Raw genomic sequence first — 16,531 nt, forward strand, 5'->3', positions numbered from 1 at the left:
ATCTTATTGTATCCTTCTTTTATATGTTCCCCAAATGCTTACTACAGTGCTTTGTGCACAGTAGGTGCTCAATTACTGTTAAACATAATGGATAAGCATTTCCTACCTATTTGGGGGGCTTATTGAGGTGCCACAAATATATTTAGATATATTTATGGTTATTGTTCCAGATATCTTCTCCATTCTGGCTCATCTTGGTTTGTTGGTAGTTCTACCTATTAAAAGATGATGCTATCCAAGGTTAAATTGAGCCTAGAGTGCAGGAGTGACTGAAATACATTGATAATAGATCAACAAACCTTCCCACACTGTGCTCAGACAAAGACAACCTCCCTCCATTCCCCCCATGATGCTGTGCTGATGTGCTTGCTATTTATGGCACCTGCCGCTGATTTTTGTTTTCTTCATTACCTTGATCCTCTAAAAATTCTTAGTAGAAAAAGGAGATGCATTTTTTTTTCTCTGTAACACACCAGGCTGGTCATCTAGTCAGAGTCATCACCCAACCAACCTTCATCTGTAGTGGAGTACTTTCTGAAGCTGCATATTCACTGCATATCTTCTTTCTCCCCTGCTTTTGGTCACTCCATTTCAGATCAGCATATAATAGCTATTTGAGCATCTTACTGTCATTTATTCTGGGCACATATCTCACCCAGCAAAGTGTGTTAAAGAGACTGTTTTGCTACTTGTAGACTGACTTCAGAACTTCCTTGTTTTTGACCCTGCCTTGACACTTGTTGAATATGGCCCAGCTAGGTGTGGCATATGTGGTGGGATCAGGTTTCACAACAGTATACAAAAATGGACAACATTACAGTTCTATTGCCCTTCAGTTTGGTCTGAATCTTGAGCTCCATGTGCGACAGGGACTGTGTTTAATCTGTTTATTGTATACCTATTCCATTGGTATAAAAATACATTTATTATTATTATTATTTTTATTGTTATGCTGTGTATCCAACTTGACAGTTTCCCAAAAGAAATGTTAATCTTGATTCAGTTGTTGTACCTCCTTATCTATTAGGGCATCATTCAACAGTGGTCTGCCTAGATAGGAGAATTCCATCTTTGCATTCAGTTATATGTTGCTAATGAAGAGCTTTGGCTGTATCTAGGGTTTCCCTGCTACAGGCTGGTATGCTTCCTCAGTATTCTTCTGCTTTATTAATCCACAGAACAGGGATAACTTTGCAAAACAATCCCCAATCATAGGTATGTCATTTTGAAGATGTCCCCCCAGGGTATAGTAATCTGCATAAAGCAGTTCTGGCTCATATTTTACCCTATTGTCTTGTTTATTATCATGCTAAAGAATCATTTTTAAACTACTTGATTTTTATAGCTGATGGCTCTAACTCATAATATGAATATTCTATCCCTAAATTTCAGGTGACAGTCTCCTCTCCCCCATTTTATTTTTGGATTGTAAGTTCCCACTCCCTCCCCCCTGCTACACCTGAGGGGTAGCAACCATGTCTAATTTTCACCTGTGTGTTCTTTCCCAGCACTTAGTACAATGCTCTGCATATAGTAAGCACTTAATAAATACTATTACTACTATTAAATATTCTACGCCTGATGATTCATTAAACAACTTGATTTGATTATTCAAATAACCAAATAGGATGCCCATAATGGCAGTAACTATTGAAGTTTTGACCAATTCAGAGTGTAGTAGAATCAATCAATAGTATTTATTGAGCACGTACTGCGTGCAGAATGAAGCTCGTCCTCCATTCATTCATTCATTCAATAGTATTTATTGAGCACTTACTATGTGCAGAGCACTGTACTAAGCGCTTGGAATGTACAAATTGGTAACAGATAGAGACAGCCCCTGCCCTTTGACGGGCTTACAGTCTAATTGGGGGAGACAGACAGACAAAAAGAATAGCAATAAATAGAATCAAGGGGATGAACATCTCATTAAAACAATAGCAAATAAATAGAATCAAGGTGATGTACATCTCATTAACAAAATAAGTAAGGTAATGAAAATATATACAATTGAGCGGATGAGTACGGTGCTGAGGGGATGGGAAGGGAGAGGGGCAGGAGCAGAGGGAAAGGGGGGAAAAGAGGGTTTAGCTGCGGAGAGGTGAAAGGGGGGGTAGAGGGAGCAGAGGGAAAAGGGGAGCTCAGACTGGGAAGGCCTCTTGGAGGAGGTGAGCTTTAAGTAGGGTTTTGAAGAGGGGAAGAGAATTAGTTTGGTGGAGGTGAGGAGGGAGGGCATTCCAGGACCGCGGGAGGACGTGGCCCAGGGGTCGACGGTGGGATAGGCAAGAACGGGGGACGGTGAGGAGGTGGGCGGCAGAGGAGTGGAGCCTGCGGGGTGGGCAGTGGAAAGAGATAAGAGAGGAGAGGTAGGAGGGTGGAAAGAGATAAGAGAGGAGAGGTAGGAAGGTGGAAAGAGATAAGAGGTAGGAGGGGGCAAGGTGATGGAGAGCCTTGAAGCCTAGAGTGAGAAGTTTTTGTGTTGTGCGGAGGTTGATAGGCAACCACTGGAGGTTTTTAAGAAGGGGAGTGACATGCCCAGAGCGTTTCTGCAGGAATAATAATAATAATGCTGGTATTTGTTAAGCGCTTACTATGTGCAGAGCACTGTTGTAAGTGCTGGGGTAGATACAGGGTAATCAGGTTGTCCCACGTGAGGCTCACAGTTAATCCCCATTTTACAGATGAGGTAACTGAGGCACAGAGAAGTTAAGTGACTTGCCCACAGTCACACAGCTGACAAGTGGCAGAGCCGGGAGTCGAACTCATGACCTCTGACTCCGAAGCCCAGGCTTTTTAGATGAGCCGGGCAGCAGAATGAAGAATAGACTGGAGCGGGGCGAGAGAGGAGGAAGGGAGATCAGAGAGCAGACTGTAAGCTAATTATGGACAGGGAAAATGTCTTCTAATTCTATTCTATTATACTCTCACAAGCACTTAGTACAGTGTTGTGCACATAGTAAGTGCTCAATAAATATGACTGATTGATTTAGAAGACACCATCTCTGCTCTCCAAGAGTTTACAGTCTACAGTGGAAACATTATTTTCAGACCTTTGCATATTCTACTCCTATTTATCCATCCCAGTGAGGTGTTGGCTTTTGTAATTAGGGTGTTACATTGCTAATTCTTTCAGCTTTTGATCTACTCTGACCACCAAATCTTTTTCTGGTGTACTTTCTCCTAAGTTGTTTTTTCCATCCTGTATTTATGACTTGTTTGTTTCTTCCTAAGTGTACCACCTTATCCCTGTCTTCACTGAATTTCATTGTTTTTCTGTGTCCATTTTCCAACTTGTCTAGGTCATTTGGGGTTTAGGTTTTGCCTTCCAGGGTGTTGTTAGCACCCCCTCCCCCCTCAATTCAGCATCATCTGCATAATTGATAAGCATGTTCCACATTCCTTCATTCAAATAATTGATAAAGGTATTAAACAGAAACATGAATAATCCCTGGGGAACACATTTAGATCTATTTCTCACCCAATTTTAGTTTAACTAGTTTAATATGCTACATTTGTACAGTTAGGCTTGCTGTCCATTCGTGCTACTTTGCTATAAAATGCTGATACATTGCCAGTCTGTATGCTGTCATCATGGTTTCTAATTATATGGTTCAAAATAACAGCTCATTATACTTTTATTCAATTCTGCTGCCCATTAAATGTACTGTCTTGACAGTCCTGCTCTAGTGGTTCCCTGACTTTCATCGTAAAACTCCTGAAGCAGTTACAACCTGTTGGTCTTGGGTGACGCTTCTGTGGCTTTTGTGTGTGTGTGTGTGTGTGTGTGTGTTTGTGTGTGTGTGTGTTACTAAACCACTGGAGTGCTTGTTCCATTTTCCACAACAGATAACTGTGTCGTGGTGAAGCAGCCTCAGTCTTCTCTGTGGCTTCACTGCTAATTTTTCTTTTTCTCCATGTTGATATAACCACTCCAAACCCCAATATGTCAGTGGTTCACCAGAAGCCTGGCTGGATTTCTGTAATAACAAACACCGATCTGTGTCATTGTCAGTTTTCTGTGAATAGGTGAAGGACCATGTTCTTGGTGCAAATACCATTTTGCACTATTTTTTTTTATATGTACATGTCTGCAAATTTCTAAATAGTATCTAGGAGTTTTATGAAGGAAAAATGATGAGCCCCTGCATAAATCTAAAGGCAAAAAAGTTGTCTTGAATAATATCCTCAATTCCTTGCATTGTATTCTCGGTGCCTCAGTTACCTCATCTGTAAAATGGGGATGAAGACTGTGAGCCCCACGTGGGACAACCTGATTCCCCTGTGTCTACCCCAGCGCTTAGAACAGTGCTCGGCACATAGTAAGCGCTTAACAAATACCAACATTATTATTATTATTATTTCCCTCCAATCCCCAATAAGAGAACATTCTCTGTTCAAAACATTCAGAAAATTTTAACCAAAAGAAAGTACACTAAGCAAAAAAGAATTGTATATTCTAACCAATTAATGAGGGCTAATATTCTAAAACAGGGAATGGACCTTAAAAAACACCCTACTACAGTGCATACTTAGGAAGTAAAACGATTATTTTCCACAATTTGTTCAAAGACAGTTGGCTCAACCGTAAAGAATTTTTCTCTAGATTCAATTACCAAGAGTGTTTTTTTCCTTCTACAGAAACAGTAAATTCCTAGTGAGTTTATTAGCATTTTTCTTCTTCTTTAACAAACAATTTTCAAACTGCGAATCTTTCTAAAATAGGGAGAGTGAATTGCTTTTGATGTTTTTGCAAGAGACAAGTATGGTCTCCTTTGCTTCTCCCTCTGTGGCCCTAATTTAGACATATTACATATGTCAGATGCACACTCAGCAGTAGAATAAGAGACTTTGAGGCCCTGGAGTGAACTTTTCCTTTGCCCTTCCCACCCCACAGTGTTAGCGTGAGTATCTATGTGGGCCCGGCGGGAGGGGAGGGAGAGAAGGCAGGACGTAACCATCATTTCAAATCCCAGGGGCTCCTAGCACTGGTAATTCTAACCTAGACTATGGCCATTGGGAACTAGTTAAACTCCCACTCCAACAGCTATATCAACCAATCAATGCTATTTATTGAGTGCTTACTATGTGCAGAGCACTGTTCTAAGCATCTGGGAGAGTACAATACAAGAGAATTAGCAGACCTGTCCCCTGTCCATAATGAGTTTGCAGTCTACATGTCCTGAACACTGGAATCTGGGAGGTTTTGGAGTGGGGTTGTCTGCAGTGATTTTAATCAATCAGCCAATTTATTGAGCACTGGAATCTGGGTGTTTTGGGAGCTGTGTTGTCTGCAGTGATTCCAGAAACACTTCATCATTGCCATTATCATCATCAGCACATGAGCACCTTCTGGGTTCAGAGCACTGTAATGGGCACTCAGGAGGCTACAATAAAAGGAGAAAACACTATCCTTCTTCAAAGAGTTTACAGTCTAATGGCAGAGAATAGCAGACACAGATTGTATATATGCAGTAGGAATGAGAGTAAAAAGCATTGATTTGTGATTAAAAACAAAAGTAAGTACAATGGCTAAATACAATAAGTAAATGAATTAAAACAGATACAAACATAAAGTGGTAAGAGTGGCTGATTGGATGACATGACCAGAGAAGTGAGGATGAACTGAGCTCAGGGTAGGGATCCCATCTTCCAATTATTTTTATTATACTCTCCCAAGCACTTAGTACAGTGCTCTGCATACAGTAAGTGCTCAATAACCACCATTGATTGAATGCCTTCTGGAGGAGTTGGATTTGGGGGAAGGCTTTAAAGAGGAGGATCATGGCTTGGCCGAATTGAGAGAGGAGGGATTTCCATGAAGGGGGAGGGTGTGCAAAATGGGTCAGAGACAAGATAGGTTGAACTCCATTGGCACACCTGGGGCTTCTTAGGACTTAAAATGGGTCCCTGTTGTCTCGGGGGTCCTAGGGCAATTACCCTGGCTATCCTAAGTACTAGTTCAGCACTGCCTATACTTAGCCATGCATTCTCTCATGAGAGATGGTGATGGCACCTTTCAGGAGTTACAAGGAGACAAAACTAGTTTTAACTTTGCAACTCCATTTCTACTCTTAACGCTTTGGCCCCAACCCAAAACATATTTTTGTTTTTCATTTTTATCTCAGTTGTGTAACTGGGGCATGTTTTAGGTATTAGACTGGAATTCCCTAAATTATTCATTTCTGAATCTATTAAGTTGAAAGCTACGTTTCAAAGGAAAAGGAAGACAATAGCAATAAATAGCATTGCTGTTTAACTCTCCAAACACCACTCATCACGTTTGTTCACCTATTCATAGGTCTTGCAAGTTCTTGGAAAAGACACTTGCATTGCCACATTAATGTTAGCAGGTGGTAAGTGTATTAAAAATATTAGCATATTGAAGCTTGGTGTGAAGATGCTTTGTCTCTATGTAGCATCTTCTGTGCTCCTATTATGCCTCTTGGCGAATTCCTGGGGTATTTCCATATTAATCAATCCTTGGTATTTATTGAGCGCTTACGGTGTGCAGAGCACTAAACTAAGCACTTGGGAGAGTACATTACAACAGAGTTGGACATATTTCTTGCCCACAGTGAGCTTACAGTTTAGGGAGGAGACAGACAGTCACATAAATAAAAAATCTATAATGTATAGATATGTACATAAGTGTTTTGGGGCTGAGGATGGGGGTGAATACCAAATGCCATAAGTCACCGATCCAAGAGCATAGACGACACAGGAGGGAGAGGGAGCAGGGCTTAATCGGTAAAGGCCTCTTGGAGGAGATGTGACCTTAATAAGGCTTTGAAGGTGGGGAGAGTGGTGGTCTGGCATATATAGAAGGGCAGGCCAAAATTGCCTCTCAATTTTGCAGCTAGATTACCTGAGAAGAGGTATGGTTTAATGTCTCCAATAATGTCGGTCAAACACTATGATTAGTCCCTCCTAGACCGTATGTACAAATGAGAAGTTTTCACCCTCCTGGTTATGATGTGAGCATTCTGACCAGCTTGCATATGGCTCCCTGGTGACAGTTGGCTTGGAGGGCCAGCATGTAAGGGATACATGCAGAATAAGCACCTAACCCTTGCTCAAATGTGCCCTCCTCTCACAGCTCTGTCTCCCAGAGCAGCAGGTCTATGGTAAAAATGGGTCAGGGAGCGGGAAGAGGAAAAGCAGTAAGCATTCTCCTCCTGGCCAACTACCAGGCTGTTATGTACACCCACTCATCCCCAACTCCTGTGTGAGTGGACTGGGACAGCTAGCAGAGCTGACAGAACCATATCGACAGCATTCATTGAGCTCCTACTGTGTTCAGAGCACCTTTCTGAGCTCTTGGGCACACACTTTGGAAGTGACACATGGTTTCTACTCCCTAGGAGCTCATAATGAAATGGGAGAGGAAAGAGGACCACAGTTAAAGAAGCAGCATGGTGTAGTGAATAGAGTATGGGCCTGTGAGACAGAATGTTATGGGTTCTAATCCCAGCTCTGCCAATTGTCTGCTGTGTCACTTTGAGCTAGTCACTTCACTTCTCTAGGCCTCAGTTACCTCTTCTGTAAAATGGAGTTTGAGAGTGTGAGCCCCACATGGGACAGGGACAGTGCCCAACCTGATTTGCAGCGCTTGGCACATAATAAGCAATTAACAAATACTACAATTATTAATTATTATTAAATTGACAAACACTCGGTAGGTAAAGGAGCAAAATCATAGATACAATTGGTTAAACACATAAGTGAGGGAAGCATCATGGCCTAGTGGATAAAGCATGGACTTGGGAACCATAGGACCTGACTTCTAATCCTAGCTCTGCCACTTGCCTGATGTGTGACCTTGGGCAAGTCACTTAACTTTGCTCTGCCTCAGTTTCCTCAACTGATAAATGAGGATTCAATCCCTGTTCTCCCTCCTACTTAGTCTGTAAGCCTCATGTGGGACAGGGACTGTATTTGGCCTGTTTAACTTGTATCTACCCCAGGGCTTAGACCAGGGATTGACACACACTAAGCACTTTACAAGTTCCATAACAATAAGTAGGCAATTAATAAGCGTATAAATGTACGTGCTAAAGTAGCTGATAGGATGATGTGGGCCAGGAAGGTGGGGATAAGTCAAGCAGTGCCCCTTAGAGAAGGCATTTAGGAGTATCTTGAGGAAGTCAGGGAAGAGGTTGGGTAGACTTCAGTGGGGAAAGGAGTTTTTGGAAGGGGAAAGGTGTGAGTGGTGGGTCACAAATTGGAAAGTGGAAATTGAAGTGTAGTTCAAAGGTTAGCTTTTGAGGGGTGAACTGAAGTGACCAGGTAGTTAAGAGGGAGACAGCTGGAGAAAATACAATCATCTAGACTGTAAGCTCATGGTGGGCAGGGAATGCGTCTACCAACTCTGTTACATTGTACTTTCCCAAGTGCTTAGTACAGTGCTCTGCATACAGTAAGAGCTCAATAAATATCAATGATTGCTCTGCACACAATAAGCACTCAGTAAGTATCATCGATTGAAAAATTTTAAAGTCAATAGGCTGGAATTTAACATGAAGAGAAATGAATAGCCATATGAGGTGTTTGAGGAAGGTACCCAGAAAGGTCCTACTTCCAGCTACAGTGGCCAAATTGGAAATACCATGAAAATACCATGGAAGAGAGCTAGCAGGAGAAGTAAGTCTTGAGCAGTTTTATCTGTCTCCTTCCATATCTCCATGCTCATGCTTGTGCTGTCCCCACTCCCAGGCCTCCCTATTCCTCTTTCTGCCCTTGCTGCCTTCATGCACCATTATCCCAGCAATCTCTGAGGGTCCATGTGTCTGTCATGCCCGGTGAAATACAGGCTTTTTGCCTAGTGGTAAACATTTGCTTTTGTAATATCTTCCAAATGTTGTATTCCACTTCACAGATTATTGTTCAGGTGATGTACTTTTTTGCCTCAGAGAATTTTGAATTACATTCATCTTTATTTCACACCTTCTGCATCTGCTATACCTGTTCATTAGCATTTTAGCTTCAAGAAGAACTTTATGAGAGGAAAAGAGATGTGGAAAGAACAAGATCTGACCTCTACTTTGTGTTGTTCCTGCTCTCTCCTCCCTCTGAACCACACTGGGACTTCTACAGGATATTAAATGATAACAAAATAAGATGAACCAAAATTTGCCTTTCTAAACTGGGCTAGGATTTTGTCACCCTCTTTGAGGCCATGTTTATTTTGTCAGATTTTGTTTTATCCAAATCAAAGACTTGTTTATTTTACAAGCAGTAATTTTTCCCCAACTACCTTATGAAAATTTCTGTGCTCGGACTAAAATTCTGTCAAACGTGCAATTTCTCCTTTACAAGCACAAATTTGTTTCAAACTGAGTGAGACAGGGCTTTGTACTGTTTCTTTGAACTCTGACTAAATCTCTTGCAATCGTTTAAGACAAAATGAAGCTTAGTGAAACTCCCAAAACACCTTAAATAAAGGCTCACAAATATTTTGTTTTCACAAGCCGCTTATTTGTTTTTAAAGTGCCGTTAAATAATTCTACTATGCCATCCCTTTGGCCAAATGGATATGTATCTTTTATTCCCAAAGATGAATGTGAAATACTTCACAATCAATTAGTATTTACCATGCAGTTCTTCACATTGAACATCATAAGAAACTCTTCAGTTGGGGGAATGTGCACAAAGCAAAACTATGTTGTGTCTTATTTTTCTTCTCCTCTTTAAAAAATGCAGAGAGGTTAGATAATTCCATTCTACAAAATCAGTCGAGCCATACTTTGCTAAGAGAATTACCAAGTAAAATTTAGGGGTTAAAGTGAGCCTTGCCACAGGGGTATTGGGGGTGATGCAGGGAGGTTGGGTAATTCCATTCTATGAAATCAGTTGAGCCATGCTTACTTTGCTATGAAAATTACCAAGTAAAATTTGGGGGCTAAAATGAGCTGTGCATGGAGTTTTGGGGGGTGATTCCATCTGTAGTGCTTGTTGTGCCAGGAAGTATGCTAAATATTAGACCTGACCAGATGTTCACTTTTTATTTGTTTTTGGTCTCGTAGTCATTTTTTGTGAGAGAAGCCAAAGAAAATCATGTTCCCCAACTCCCCCAAACTTTGGGTTGAGCAGTTCAATTAATTTTATAGAATTGAGACCTTGAAATGTGGCTTATTCAGAAGGAGAGTAGGGGGTGTTCCTCCCCTTCCTCTAACACTGCCAATCTCCTTTCTTTGAAAAGCACCAAGAGGAAAGTTTGTGGTAAATCTAGTTTAGTTGATGACAAAAGGCCAAGTTGCTTTTCATCATTGTCTTGGAGTTACTATGGGTAGTATGCCTCTCGCCTCAGTACTGGGCCTCTTAAACTGAGGACAATGCCATTTTCATGATTTAAATCAATTAACCACATTTATTAAGCACTTATAATGTGTGAAGCACTGGAAAGAATGCATGGACATTGACTCAGACACTGTCTCTGACCCACGGGGGCTCATAATCTAAAAGCGGGGGGAGGGGTAAGGTGGGAGGGGGGGAGAACAGATCCAGGGGAAAAATTGCAGGCTAAAAATAAAACAAAATAAAAAATAAGAGTAAAAAAAATAACAGTTCGTGCCTTATCTCCTCACCGCTCCAGTCCGGATCGCCCTGTCCAAGCTGTCACAACTTTCCCAACACTCTAAGTGTTGGGAAGGCAGGCTTCTCCTCCGGGGTGTCAAGCAAGAAGGATGGGGGCAGCCCTGGCCCTCGGGCTGCCCCCATTTGACCCCGGAGCTCCAGGCCCGTGGTGCCAGGCTTCTAAATAGGTAAGAAAAAATCTTGGGATGAAGCATTTTAGAGCAGTGTCATGCATTCAGCAGTTAGTGATGGTCACTATTTGGGGGGGCAGTTGCCACAAACCCTCAAACAAGTAAGCCCTACCGCCCATCTTCAGAAATCCTAATATAGGCATATTATTGGCATTTGTTCTAGTTAAGAGGGATGTTGTTTTTTTTTTTTTTTACTTTTTAAAAATTTTGCATATGTGTGTGTACATATATATATATATATATATATATATATATATATATACACATGTATACAATATTTCATATGTTGTCCTCAGCCATTCAAACAGGCATTTGTTGAGCATCTTCAAGATACTACCGTTAGATTAGGTACTTATGAGAATGTTAAAGAATAGACATAGTCACTGAGCTGCATTCTGATAGGGACATTTGCAACTGAATGGGCCAAAACAAGGGAACCAAAAAGTCTGCCTCCAGAATGAGCAGTAGATGGCTTTAGAGTGCACCACAGTCCTTTGGAAACTGACTTGAGCCCTTGTTTAGGTTTCCATCCCTTACCAGGGAAAGTCACAACAGAAGGCAATTTCTAGTATTTGTTCTGGATGTAAATATGAACTCAGCTGCAAAATATGCAGCTAATATTGTATTTAGTTCCTCTCTGAGTCTCATGTCTTCATGAAGTTCACTAGGTTAAAATGGATTTGAAGTGAGAGAAAAAGCAACCAACTCAATTTTGAGGTGGTCTTTACCCTTTGAGGTCAGATTTGAAGTGGTCAGCAGGGTCAGGTCATCTGCAGGTTTTGATCAAAAGGTTAACCTGATGCCTGGACCAAGTCTGACGGCACGGCTATAACAGCATCCAAGAGGGATTTGAGTTCTAAGTAACTAAAGGAAGAAATAAAGGACTCTTGATAAGGTGCATTAATCCACCATAAATAATGAATTCTTATTGAATAAACACTTCTAATGTACTACCTATGAAATTAAGTTGATGAACTGATGTTGACCCAGGCCCTGGAGCAGTCAATCGTTATGAGCGGCATAGAACAAACTTTCATGCAAGACCCAGAGCAGGCAGGGTATTTTAAAGCTGGCACACTTTGTGGGCAGGATGTGGCTTCAGAAACAGGGAGGAAGGCCTCGTGTGCTGGCTGCCAATTGGCCAGCCATGATCCCTAGCCCTAAATTATAAAACAATTTAGGGCTTTAATATTTTTGCAGTGCAAATGTTGGTAATCCACACAGTGCATTAGGAAGATAACTTGAGAGCCAGAGATTTGTTTTCCAGTTCGTGCCTCCATGCCAGATACCTTGAGGGAGATATTGCAAGAGCCCTGCCACTCATAATGAAGTGATTGTCTAACAAACAGACTGTAGATGTATGCCTCTGTTTTCGTATTAAAATGATGTGTATGTATTTGTGTATAGTCCTATACCTTGGTTACCAAAATAAAGATGGCTTTTTCCATTTTTTTTAATGTTATCGCAAAGCCTCTTTTGGAATAAGAGTTAGTTCAATCACTCCACAGTTCCCCCTAACTGAGCACTTGAAGTAAGACTACGTACCACAACTTGTCCTTCTCTTCATCCAGATGCTCCTGAAGGAAGGAATCCCATCTGAAGTCCTCTAAACTCAAGGGAATTGCAATTGCAGTCTGTCAGAAAATGTTGTAAATGCAGAGCATTTAGAACTACTTACTTTCCTTCCAGATTGTATCACGAAATGTCCCGTTTTATAAGAGACATGTATGATGCCGAAGAATTATTTCAAATAATTTTTCCATGATGTCATCTAAGTAGCTTGGGGAGGGTTTTTTTTCTAGCTCAGTGGCATATTTCATGTTTTGATCATTTTCCTTTCTCTTTATTTGTTGTGTATGCATTATGGTGAACTTTTTCGCTTGTCAGAGGCTACATTTAAAACCACGTATTTTCTTTCTCCTTAATTGCGGGTCCTTGGTGAGTTTCCAAATTAATACCGGGGGTGTGTGTGTGTGTGTGTGTGTGTACGTGCACGTGCGTGTGTGTGTGAGAGAGAGAGAGAGACAGTGCCTAAAATCATGTACACAAAATCTTTCAATGATCCCAATGTTTAATACTTTAATAATTATTTTTAATTACACACTCCGGGACGAAGAATAGGCGAAACACTCTTTCTGACAGATTGCAACTGCTGATTGTCTCTATGCACTGTTCAAGAGGAACTGGAGGGTTTTTAGTGTAGGTGGAGGCTGAGGGACCCAGGAACACTGTGAGTGCCAAGGAGAGGCATTAACCTTCGCTGCAGAGACAGGTGCTGACATATCCCCTTGGCTAGGGAATCATGCTAACATGTTGGAGACTAACAGGCAAAATGGTAAAGTCAAATCTAGGGGTGTTTGATTAGAAAAATTCTACTCTCAGCACTCTCCTGTATGTGGGCTAACCTCACTTTTTCAAGGAAAACTTGATGGCTTTATTTTGACTTTATGAAGGGAGGTGAATTTTGTAATGATGAAGTAGTATTTGCTTCACTTGTTTCTTAATCGACATGTTTCACTGGTTCCAGGCAGAACGTTTTGAGTCGTTTATTTGCTTCAAGTGATCTATTTCTTTTCTATTTGGTCATTATTTCTTAAATGTTCCGGTAAGTACAGATGTCCAAGTTTATCAGATAACCATTTCCCCTGGCTGTCTTTTTTCTTTTAGGTTCACCAGTATTATAGCTGTCTTCCAGAAGAGAAGGTGCCCTATGTAAATAGTCCCGGAGAGAAATTAAGAATAAAACAGCTTCTACACCAGCTACCACCACATGACAATGAGGTAAGAGGTTAACAATGATTTAAGGTGCTATTTCTTAGTACTTTGGGAATGATCTCATCTTAATCTAGCACAAGAAACCATGTTTAGCACCTTCTCCAAAGAAAAATTGTGTATTTTATTTCAGATTTCATTTTTTATTAAAACAAATGCTCCAAAACATCTTTTCAAATACAGTCATCTTTGCCAGGCTCTAATACTTGTACCATGCTAGTGTTGTGGAGGTGAGCCTATCTCAGTCGACACTCTGGGTCACCAGGGTGTAGTAAAGGTAAAACTTCTCAATTCCAAATTGTTTTTGTTGAGAAAGATAAAGTGCAGTATTGATGGTGACTGTGTACTTTTGAGATGTTTGTGATTCAAATAGAAAGTTCACATCCGGTAATTTTTTTTCACGACACTCATTTATTTTGGAAAACTTTTTGTATTGCAAAATTTGCTTATCTTCTTTGTTGTGCTCTGGGATGGGTTAGACAGTACATAAACTAGTTATGAATTTCTGAGCTTTAGGGATGATCTTTTATGCAGATATGCCTCCTGAAACACTGAATGAAGCTTTGTTACCTTTTTGAAATTTCAATCAGAGTTTGTCATTTCAGTCACGAAACCCAGTTGTAAGATGAAATAGTCGATCTAAAATTTTTTTTAAGAATGCTACAAACTAGGATGACTGAATATGATGGAGTAAAGGGAGTAAACTGCTGCTCCTAAAGCCAATTTGGGGATATTGAGGAAAAATTATTAATCACCCAGAAATGGCATATCCGATTTTTTTCCCCCACAATCAAAGAGGCTGCTCTGACAGTGGGAACAATTTGCTGGTTCTTACTCAGCACCCTATCCTCAATTTCTTGTCCCCGATAGCTGACTTGGGATATCAGAACAAATGAGTAAAAGGGAATCAAAACCTTGAAGAGACTTCTGCTCCAGTGATTTCCATATTGCACCCCCTTTTTTTATCCCTTATGCACCCAAATCAGTGTTTCTACAGACAAGTAATTGTATTTTATTTTAGAGCAGACAAACACAGGATTGTAACTTGAGGCACAGTTTGCTAATTTGGAAGTGAAAATGTGGGTTTTTACAGGCATGACGGGTGTGCCTCCTTCAAATATTGGTCTGTAAAATGTCTGGTGTAAACAACTGTTCTGTCACTCAGATGTTTTCTGTTTTCTCTTCACGCCGTGCATGTAGACTATTTTCTGTTGTTAATCAGAGGGTGATTTGCTTTTCTATGTTTTTAATTATGTGGTTTTGAAGGGTTAACTTCATGGTTTTATATGAACAGGCGCCTTACAAATCTATGCTTAATAATCATGAAGATTCTGTGTGAGCAAATTAGACCCACATAGAATTTTCATTTAAGAACATTCTTAAACTAAGAAGTTAATTAGTGTCTGTGGGCAGGCAATTATTTCAGAATAAATATTGAAGCCATTTACTACTTCCCCCAAACAGGACAATTTGAATGCATTCATGGAGAAATAACTTGCCCAATTTAAAGTACTTAAACCCAACAAACCCCACCAGTAATTCAGGGGCTGAGGGGAAATGCTCTACTTAATTCCCTGCTCCTCCTTTACCTCCAGCATCTTCAAATGCTACCTCTAGAACAATTACTGAGCCTCCAAAAGTTCTTTTCCATTTCGTTTTCTGCAAATAGTGTTAGATTGTGAGCTTTTGATCCCGATGATATTTTTTTAAGTTCCTTCAGCATTTTACAGTAGATTGGACGGTGTTTACCTTGGCACTGAGGGTAAAATGTGACTGCAGTCCAGTAGAAAACCCAGGAGAATGGTTAACTTCCGGGGTGATCTGTTGATGAATAAAACACTAGCCCTCTTGAAACCAGTTTGGCATTTCATTTCAGTGGGAAAAAAGGATGTTTCTGGGCTGGCTCAAGTTTCAACTCAAAGTGTATTTCCAAAAGTCCTTGGAAATTGAAACTTGCTGAGTAATGGGTGGCAGGCCAGCAAAGGGATTACAAAACTTTTGTATGATTATCAGCTACAAGTAAATAGAGGATCCTCTAATTGCAAAGCTCTCCATACTATAATAAGCTCCAACCATCTCCATTAGATCTGATAGAGCTTCAATTGAATTGACCTTGAGCAGAGCATTATTCAATGCACGGGTGGTTGTTCAATAGAAACTGGCTCACTTTGAATATGCAACGGCCTCCTCTGGCAGCAGCCCTCTATTAAGGAAAGCAGTAATTCTGAAAGTACTTTGTGGGTTTTAGGTTCGATACTGTAATTCACTGGATGAGGAAGAAAAGAGGGAGCTGAAACTTTTCAGCAATCAAAGAAAACGAGAGAATTTAGGCCGAGGAAATGTCAGGCCTTTCCCCGTAACAATGACTGGAGCCATTTGCGAACAGGTAAGGACAAGATACCAGAAATGCTAATAAGGGCAAGAGAGGAACCCCTGAGTCCTAACAGGAAAAAGTGGCAATATAGCTTTTTATAAAAATGAATGTATATCCTTAGTCTGTTGGAAGATGTCATCATCCTTGGATTAATTCTATCGTGGTTAGTATTTATTAGTTATTATGATAGCTTGATTTATCTTGAATTCATTCTCTGTTATATATTTTTTACTCAAACATCACTTTAAGGGAGGGGCAGGTATTGTTGACCTTAATTTACAGATGAAGAAGTTGAGGTACAGAGAGGTTAAGTGACTTGCTCAAGGTCACCCAGAAAATCAGAGGCCGAACCTGGACTCCTGATGCCCAGCCTTGTGTTTTTCTCCCCAAAGCCCCCTCCCCAGGCAGCACCCACCACACCTAGGCATTGCTGCCCTATCAGCATTCTGGCTTACCATTGGAACAGGAGAATCCCCTTGCTGACGGGGGAGCAACAATCTGAGCTTTTTGAATGGCTTTCCCGGTTTGAGGATGCCACCATCAGGTTGCTGATTTCTTTCATAGGATATGTTTCATTTTAGGAAATGCAGGCGTTTTAATATGGGAACAAGCTGTGTCTTAA

The 16,531-nt window shown here is 40.7% G+C and overlaps 1 protein-coding gene across 4 annotated transcripts in view; it reads left to right on the forward strand.

Moving 5' to 3' along the window:
* The window catches only part of PRICKLE2 (prickle planar cell polarity protein 2), a 278,984-nt gene that overhangs the window by 210,944 nt on the left and 51,509 nt on the right, over positions 1-16,531 (forward strand). For all 4 annotated transcript variants that reach the window (XM_029050890.1, XM_007668265.3, XM_007668266.4 and 1 more), the window contains 2 exons: positions 13,431-13,544; positions 15,784-15,921. In XM_029050890.1, coding sequence (XP_028906723.1) covers positions 13,431-13,544; positions 15,784-15,921 — 252 coding nt within the window. The remainder of the gene's footprint in view (positions 1-13,430; positions 13,545-15,783; positions 15,922-16,531) is intronic.

Source organism: Ornithorhynchus anatinus, chromosome X1 (assembly GCF_004115215.2).
Source record: "Ornithorhynchus anatinus isolate Pmale09 chromosome X1, mOrnAna1.pri.v4, whole genome shotgun sequence".
NCBI classification, from domain to species: Eukaryota; Metazoa; Chordata; class Mammalia; order Monotremata; family Ornithorhynchidae; genus Ornithorhynchus; species Ornithorhynchus anatinus.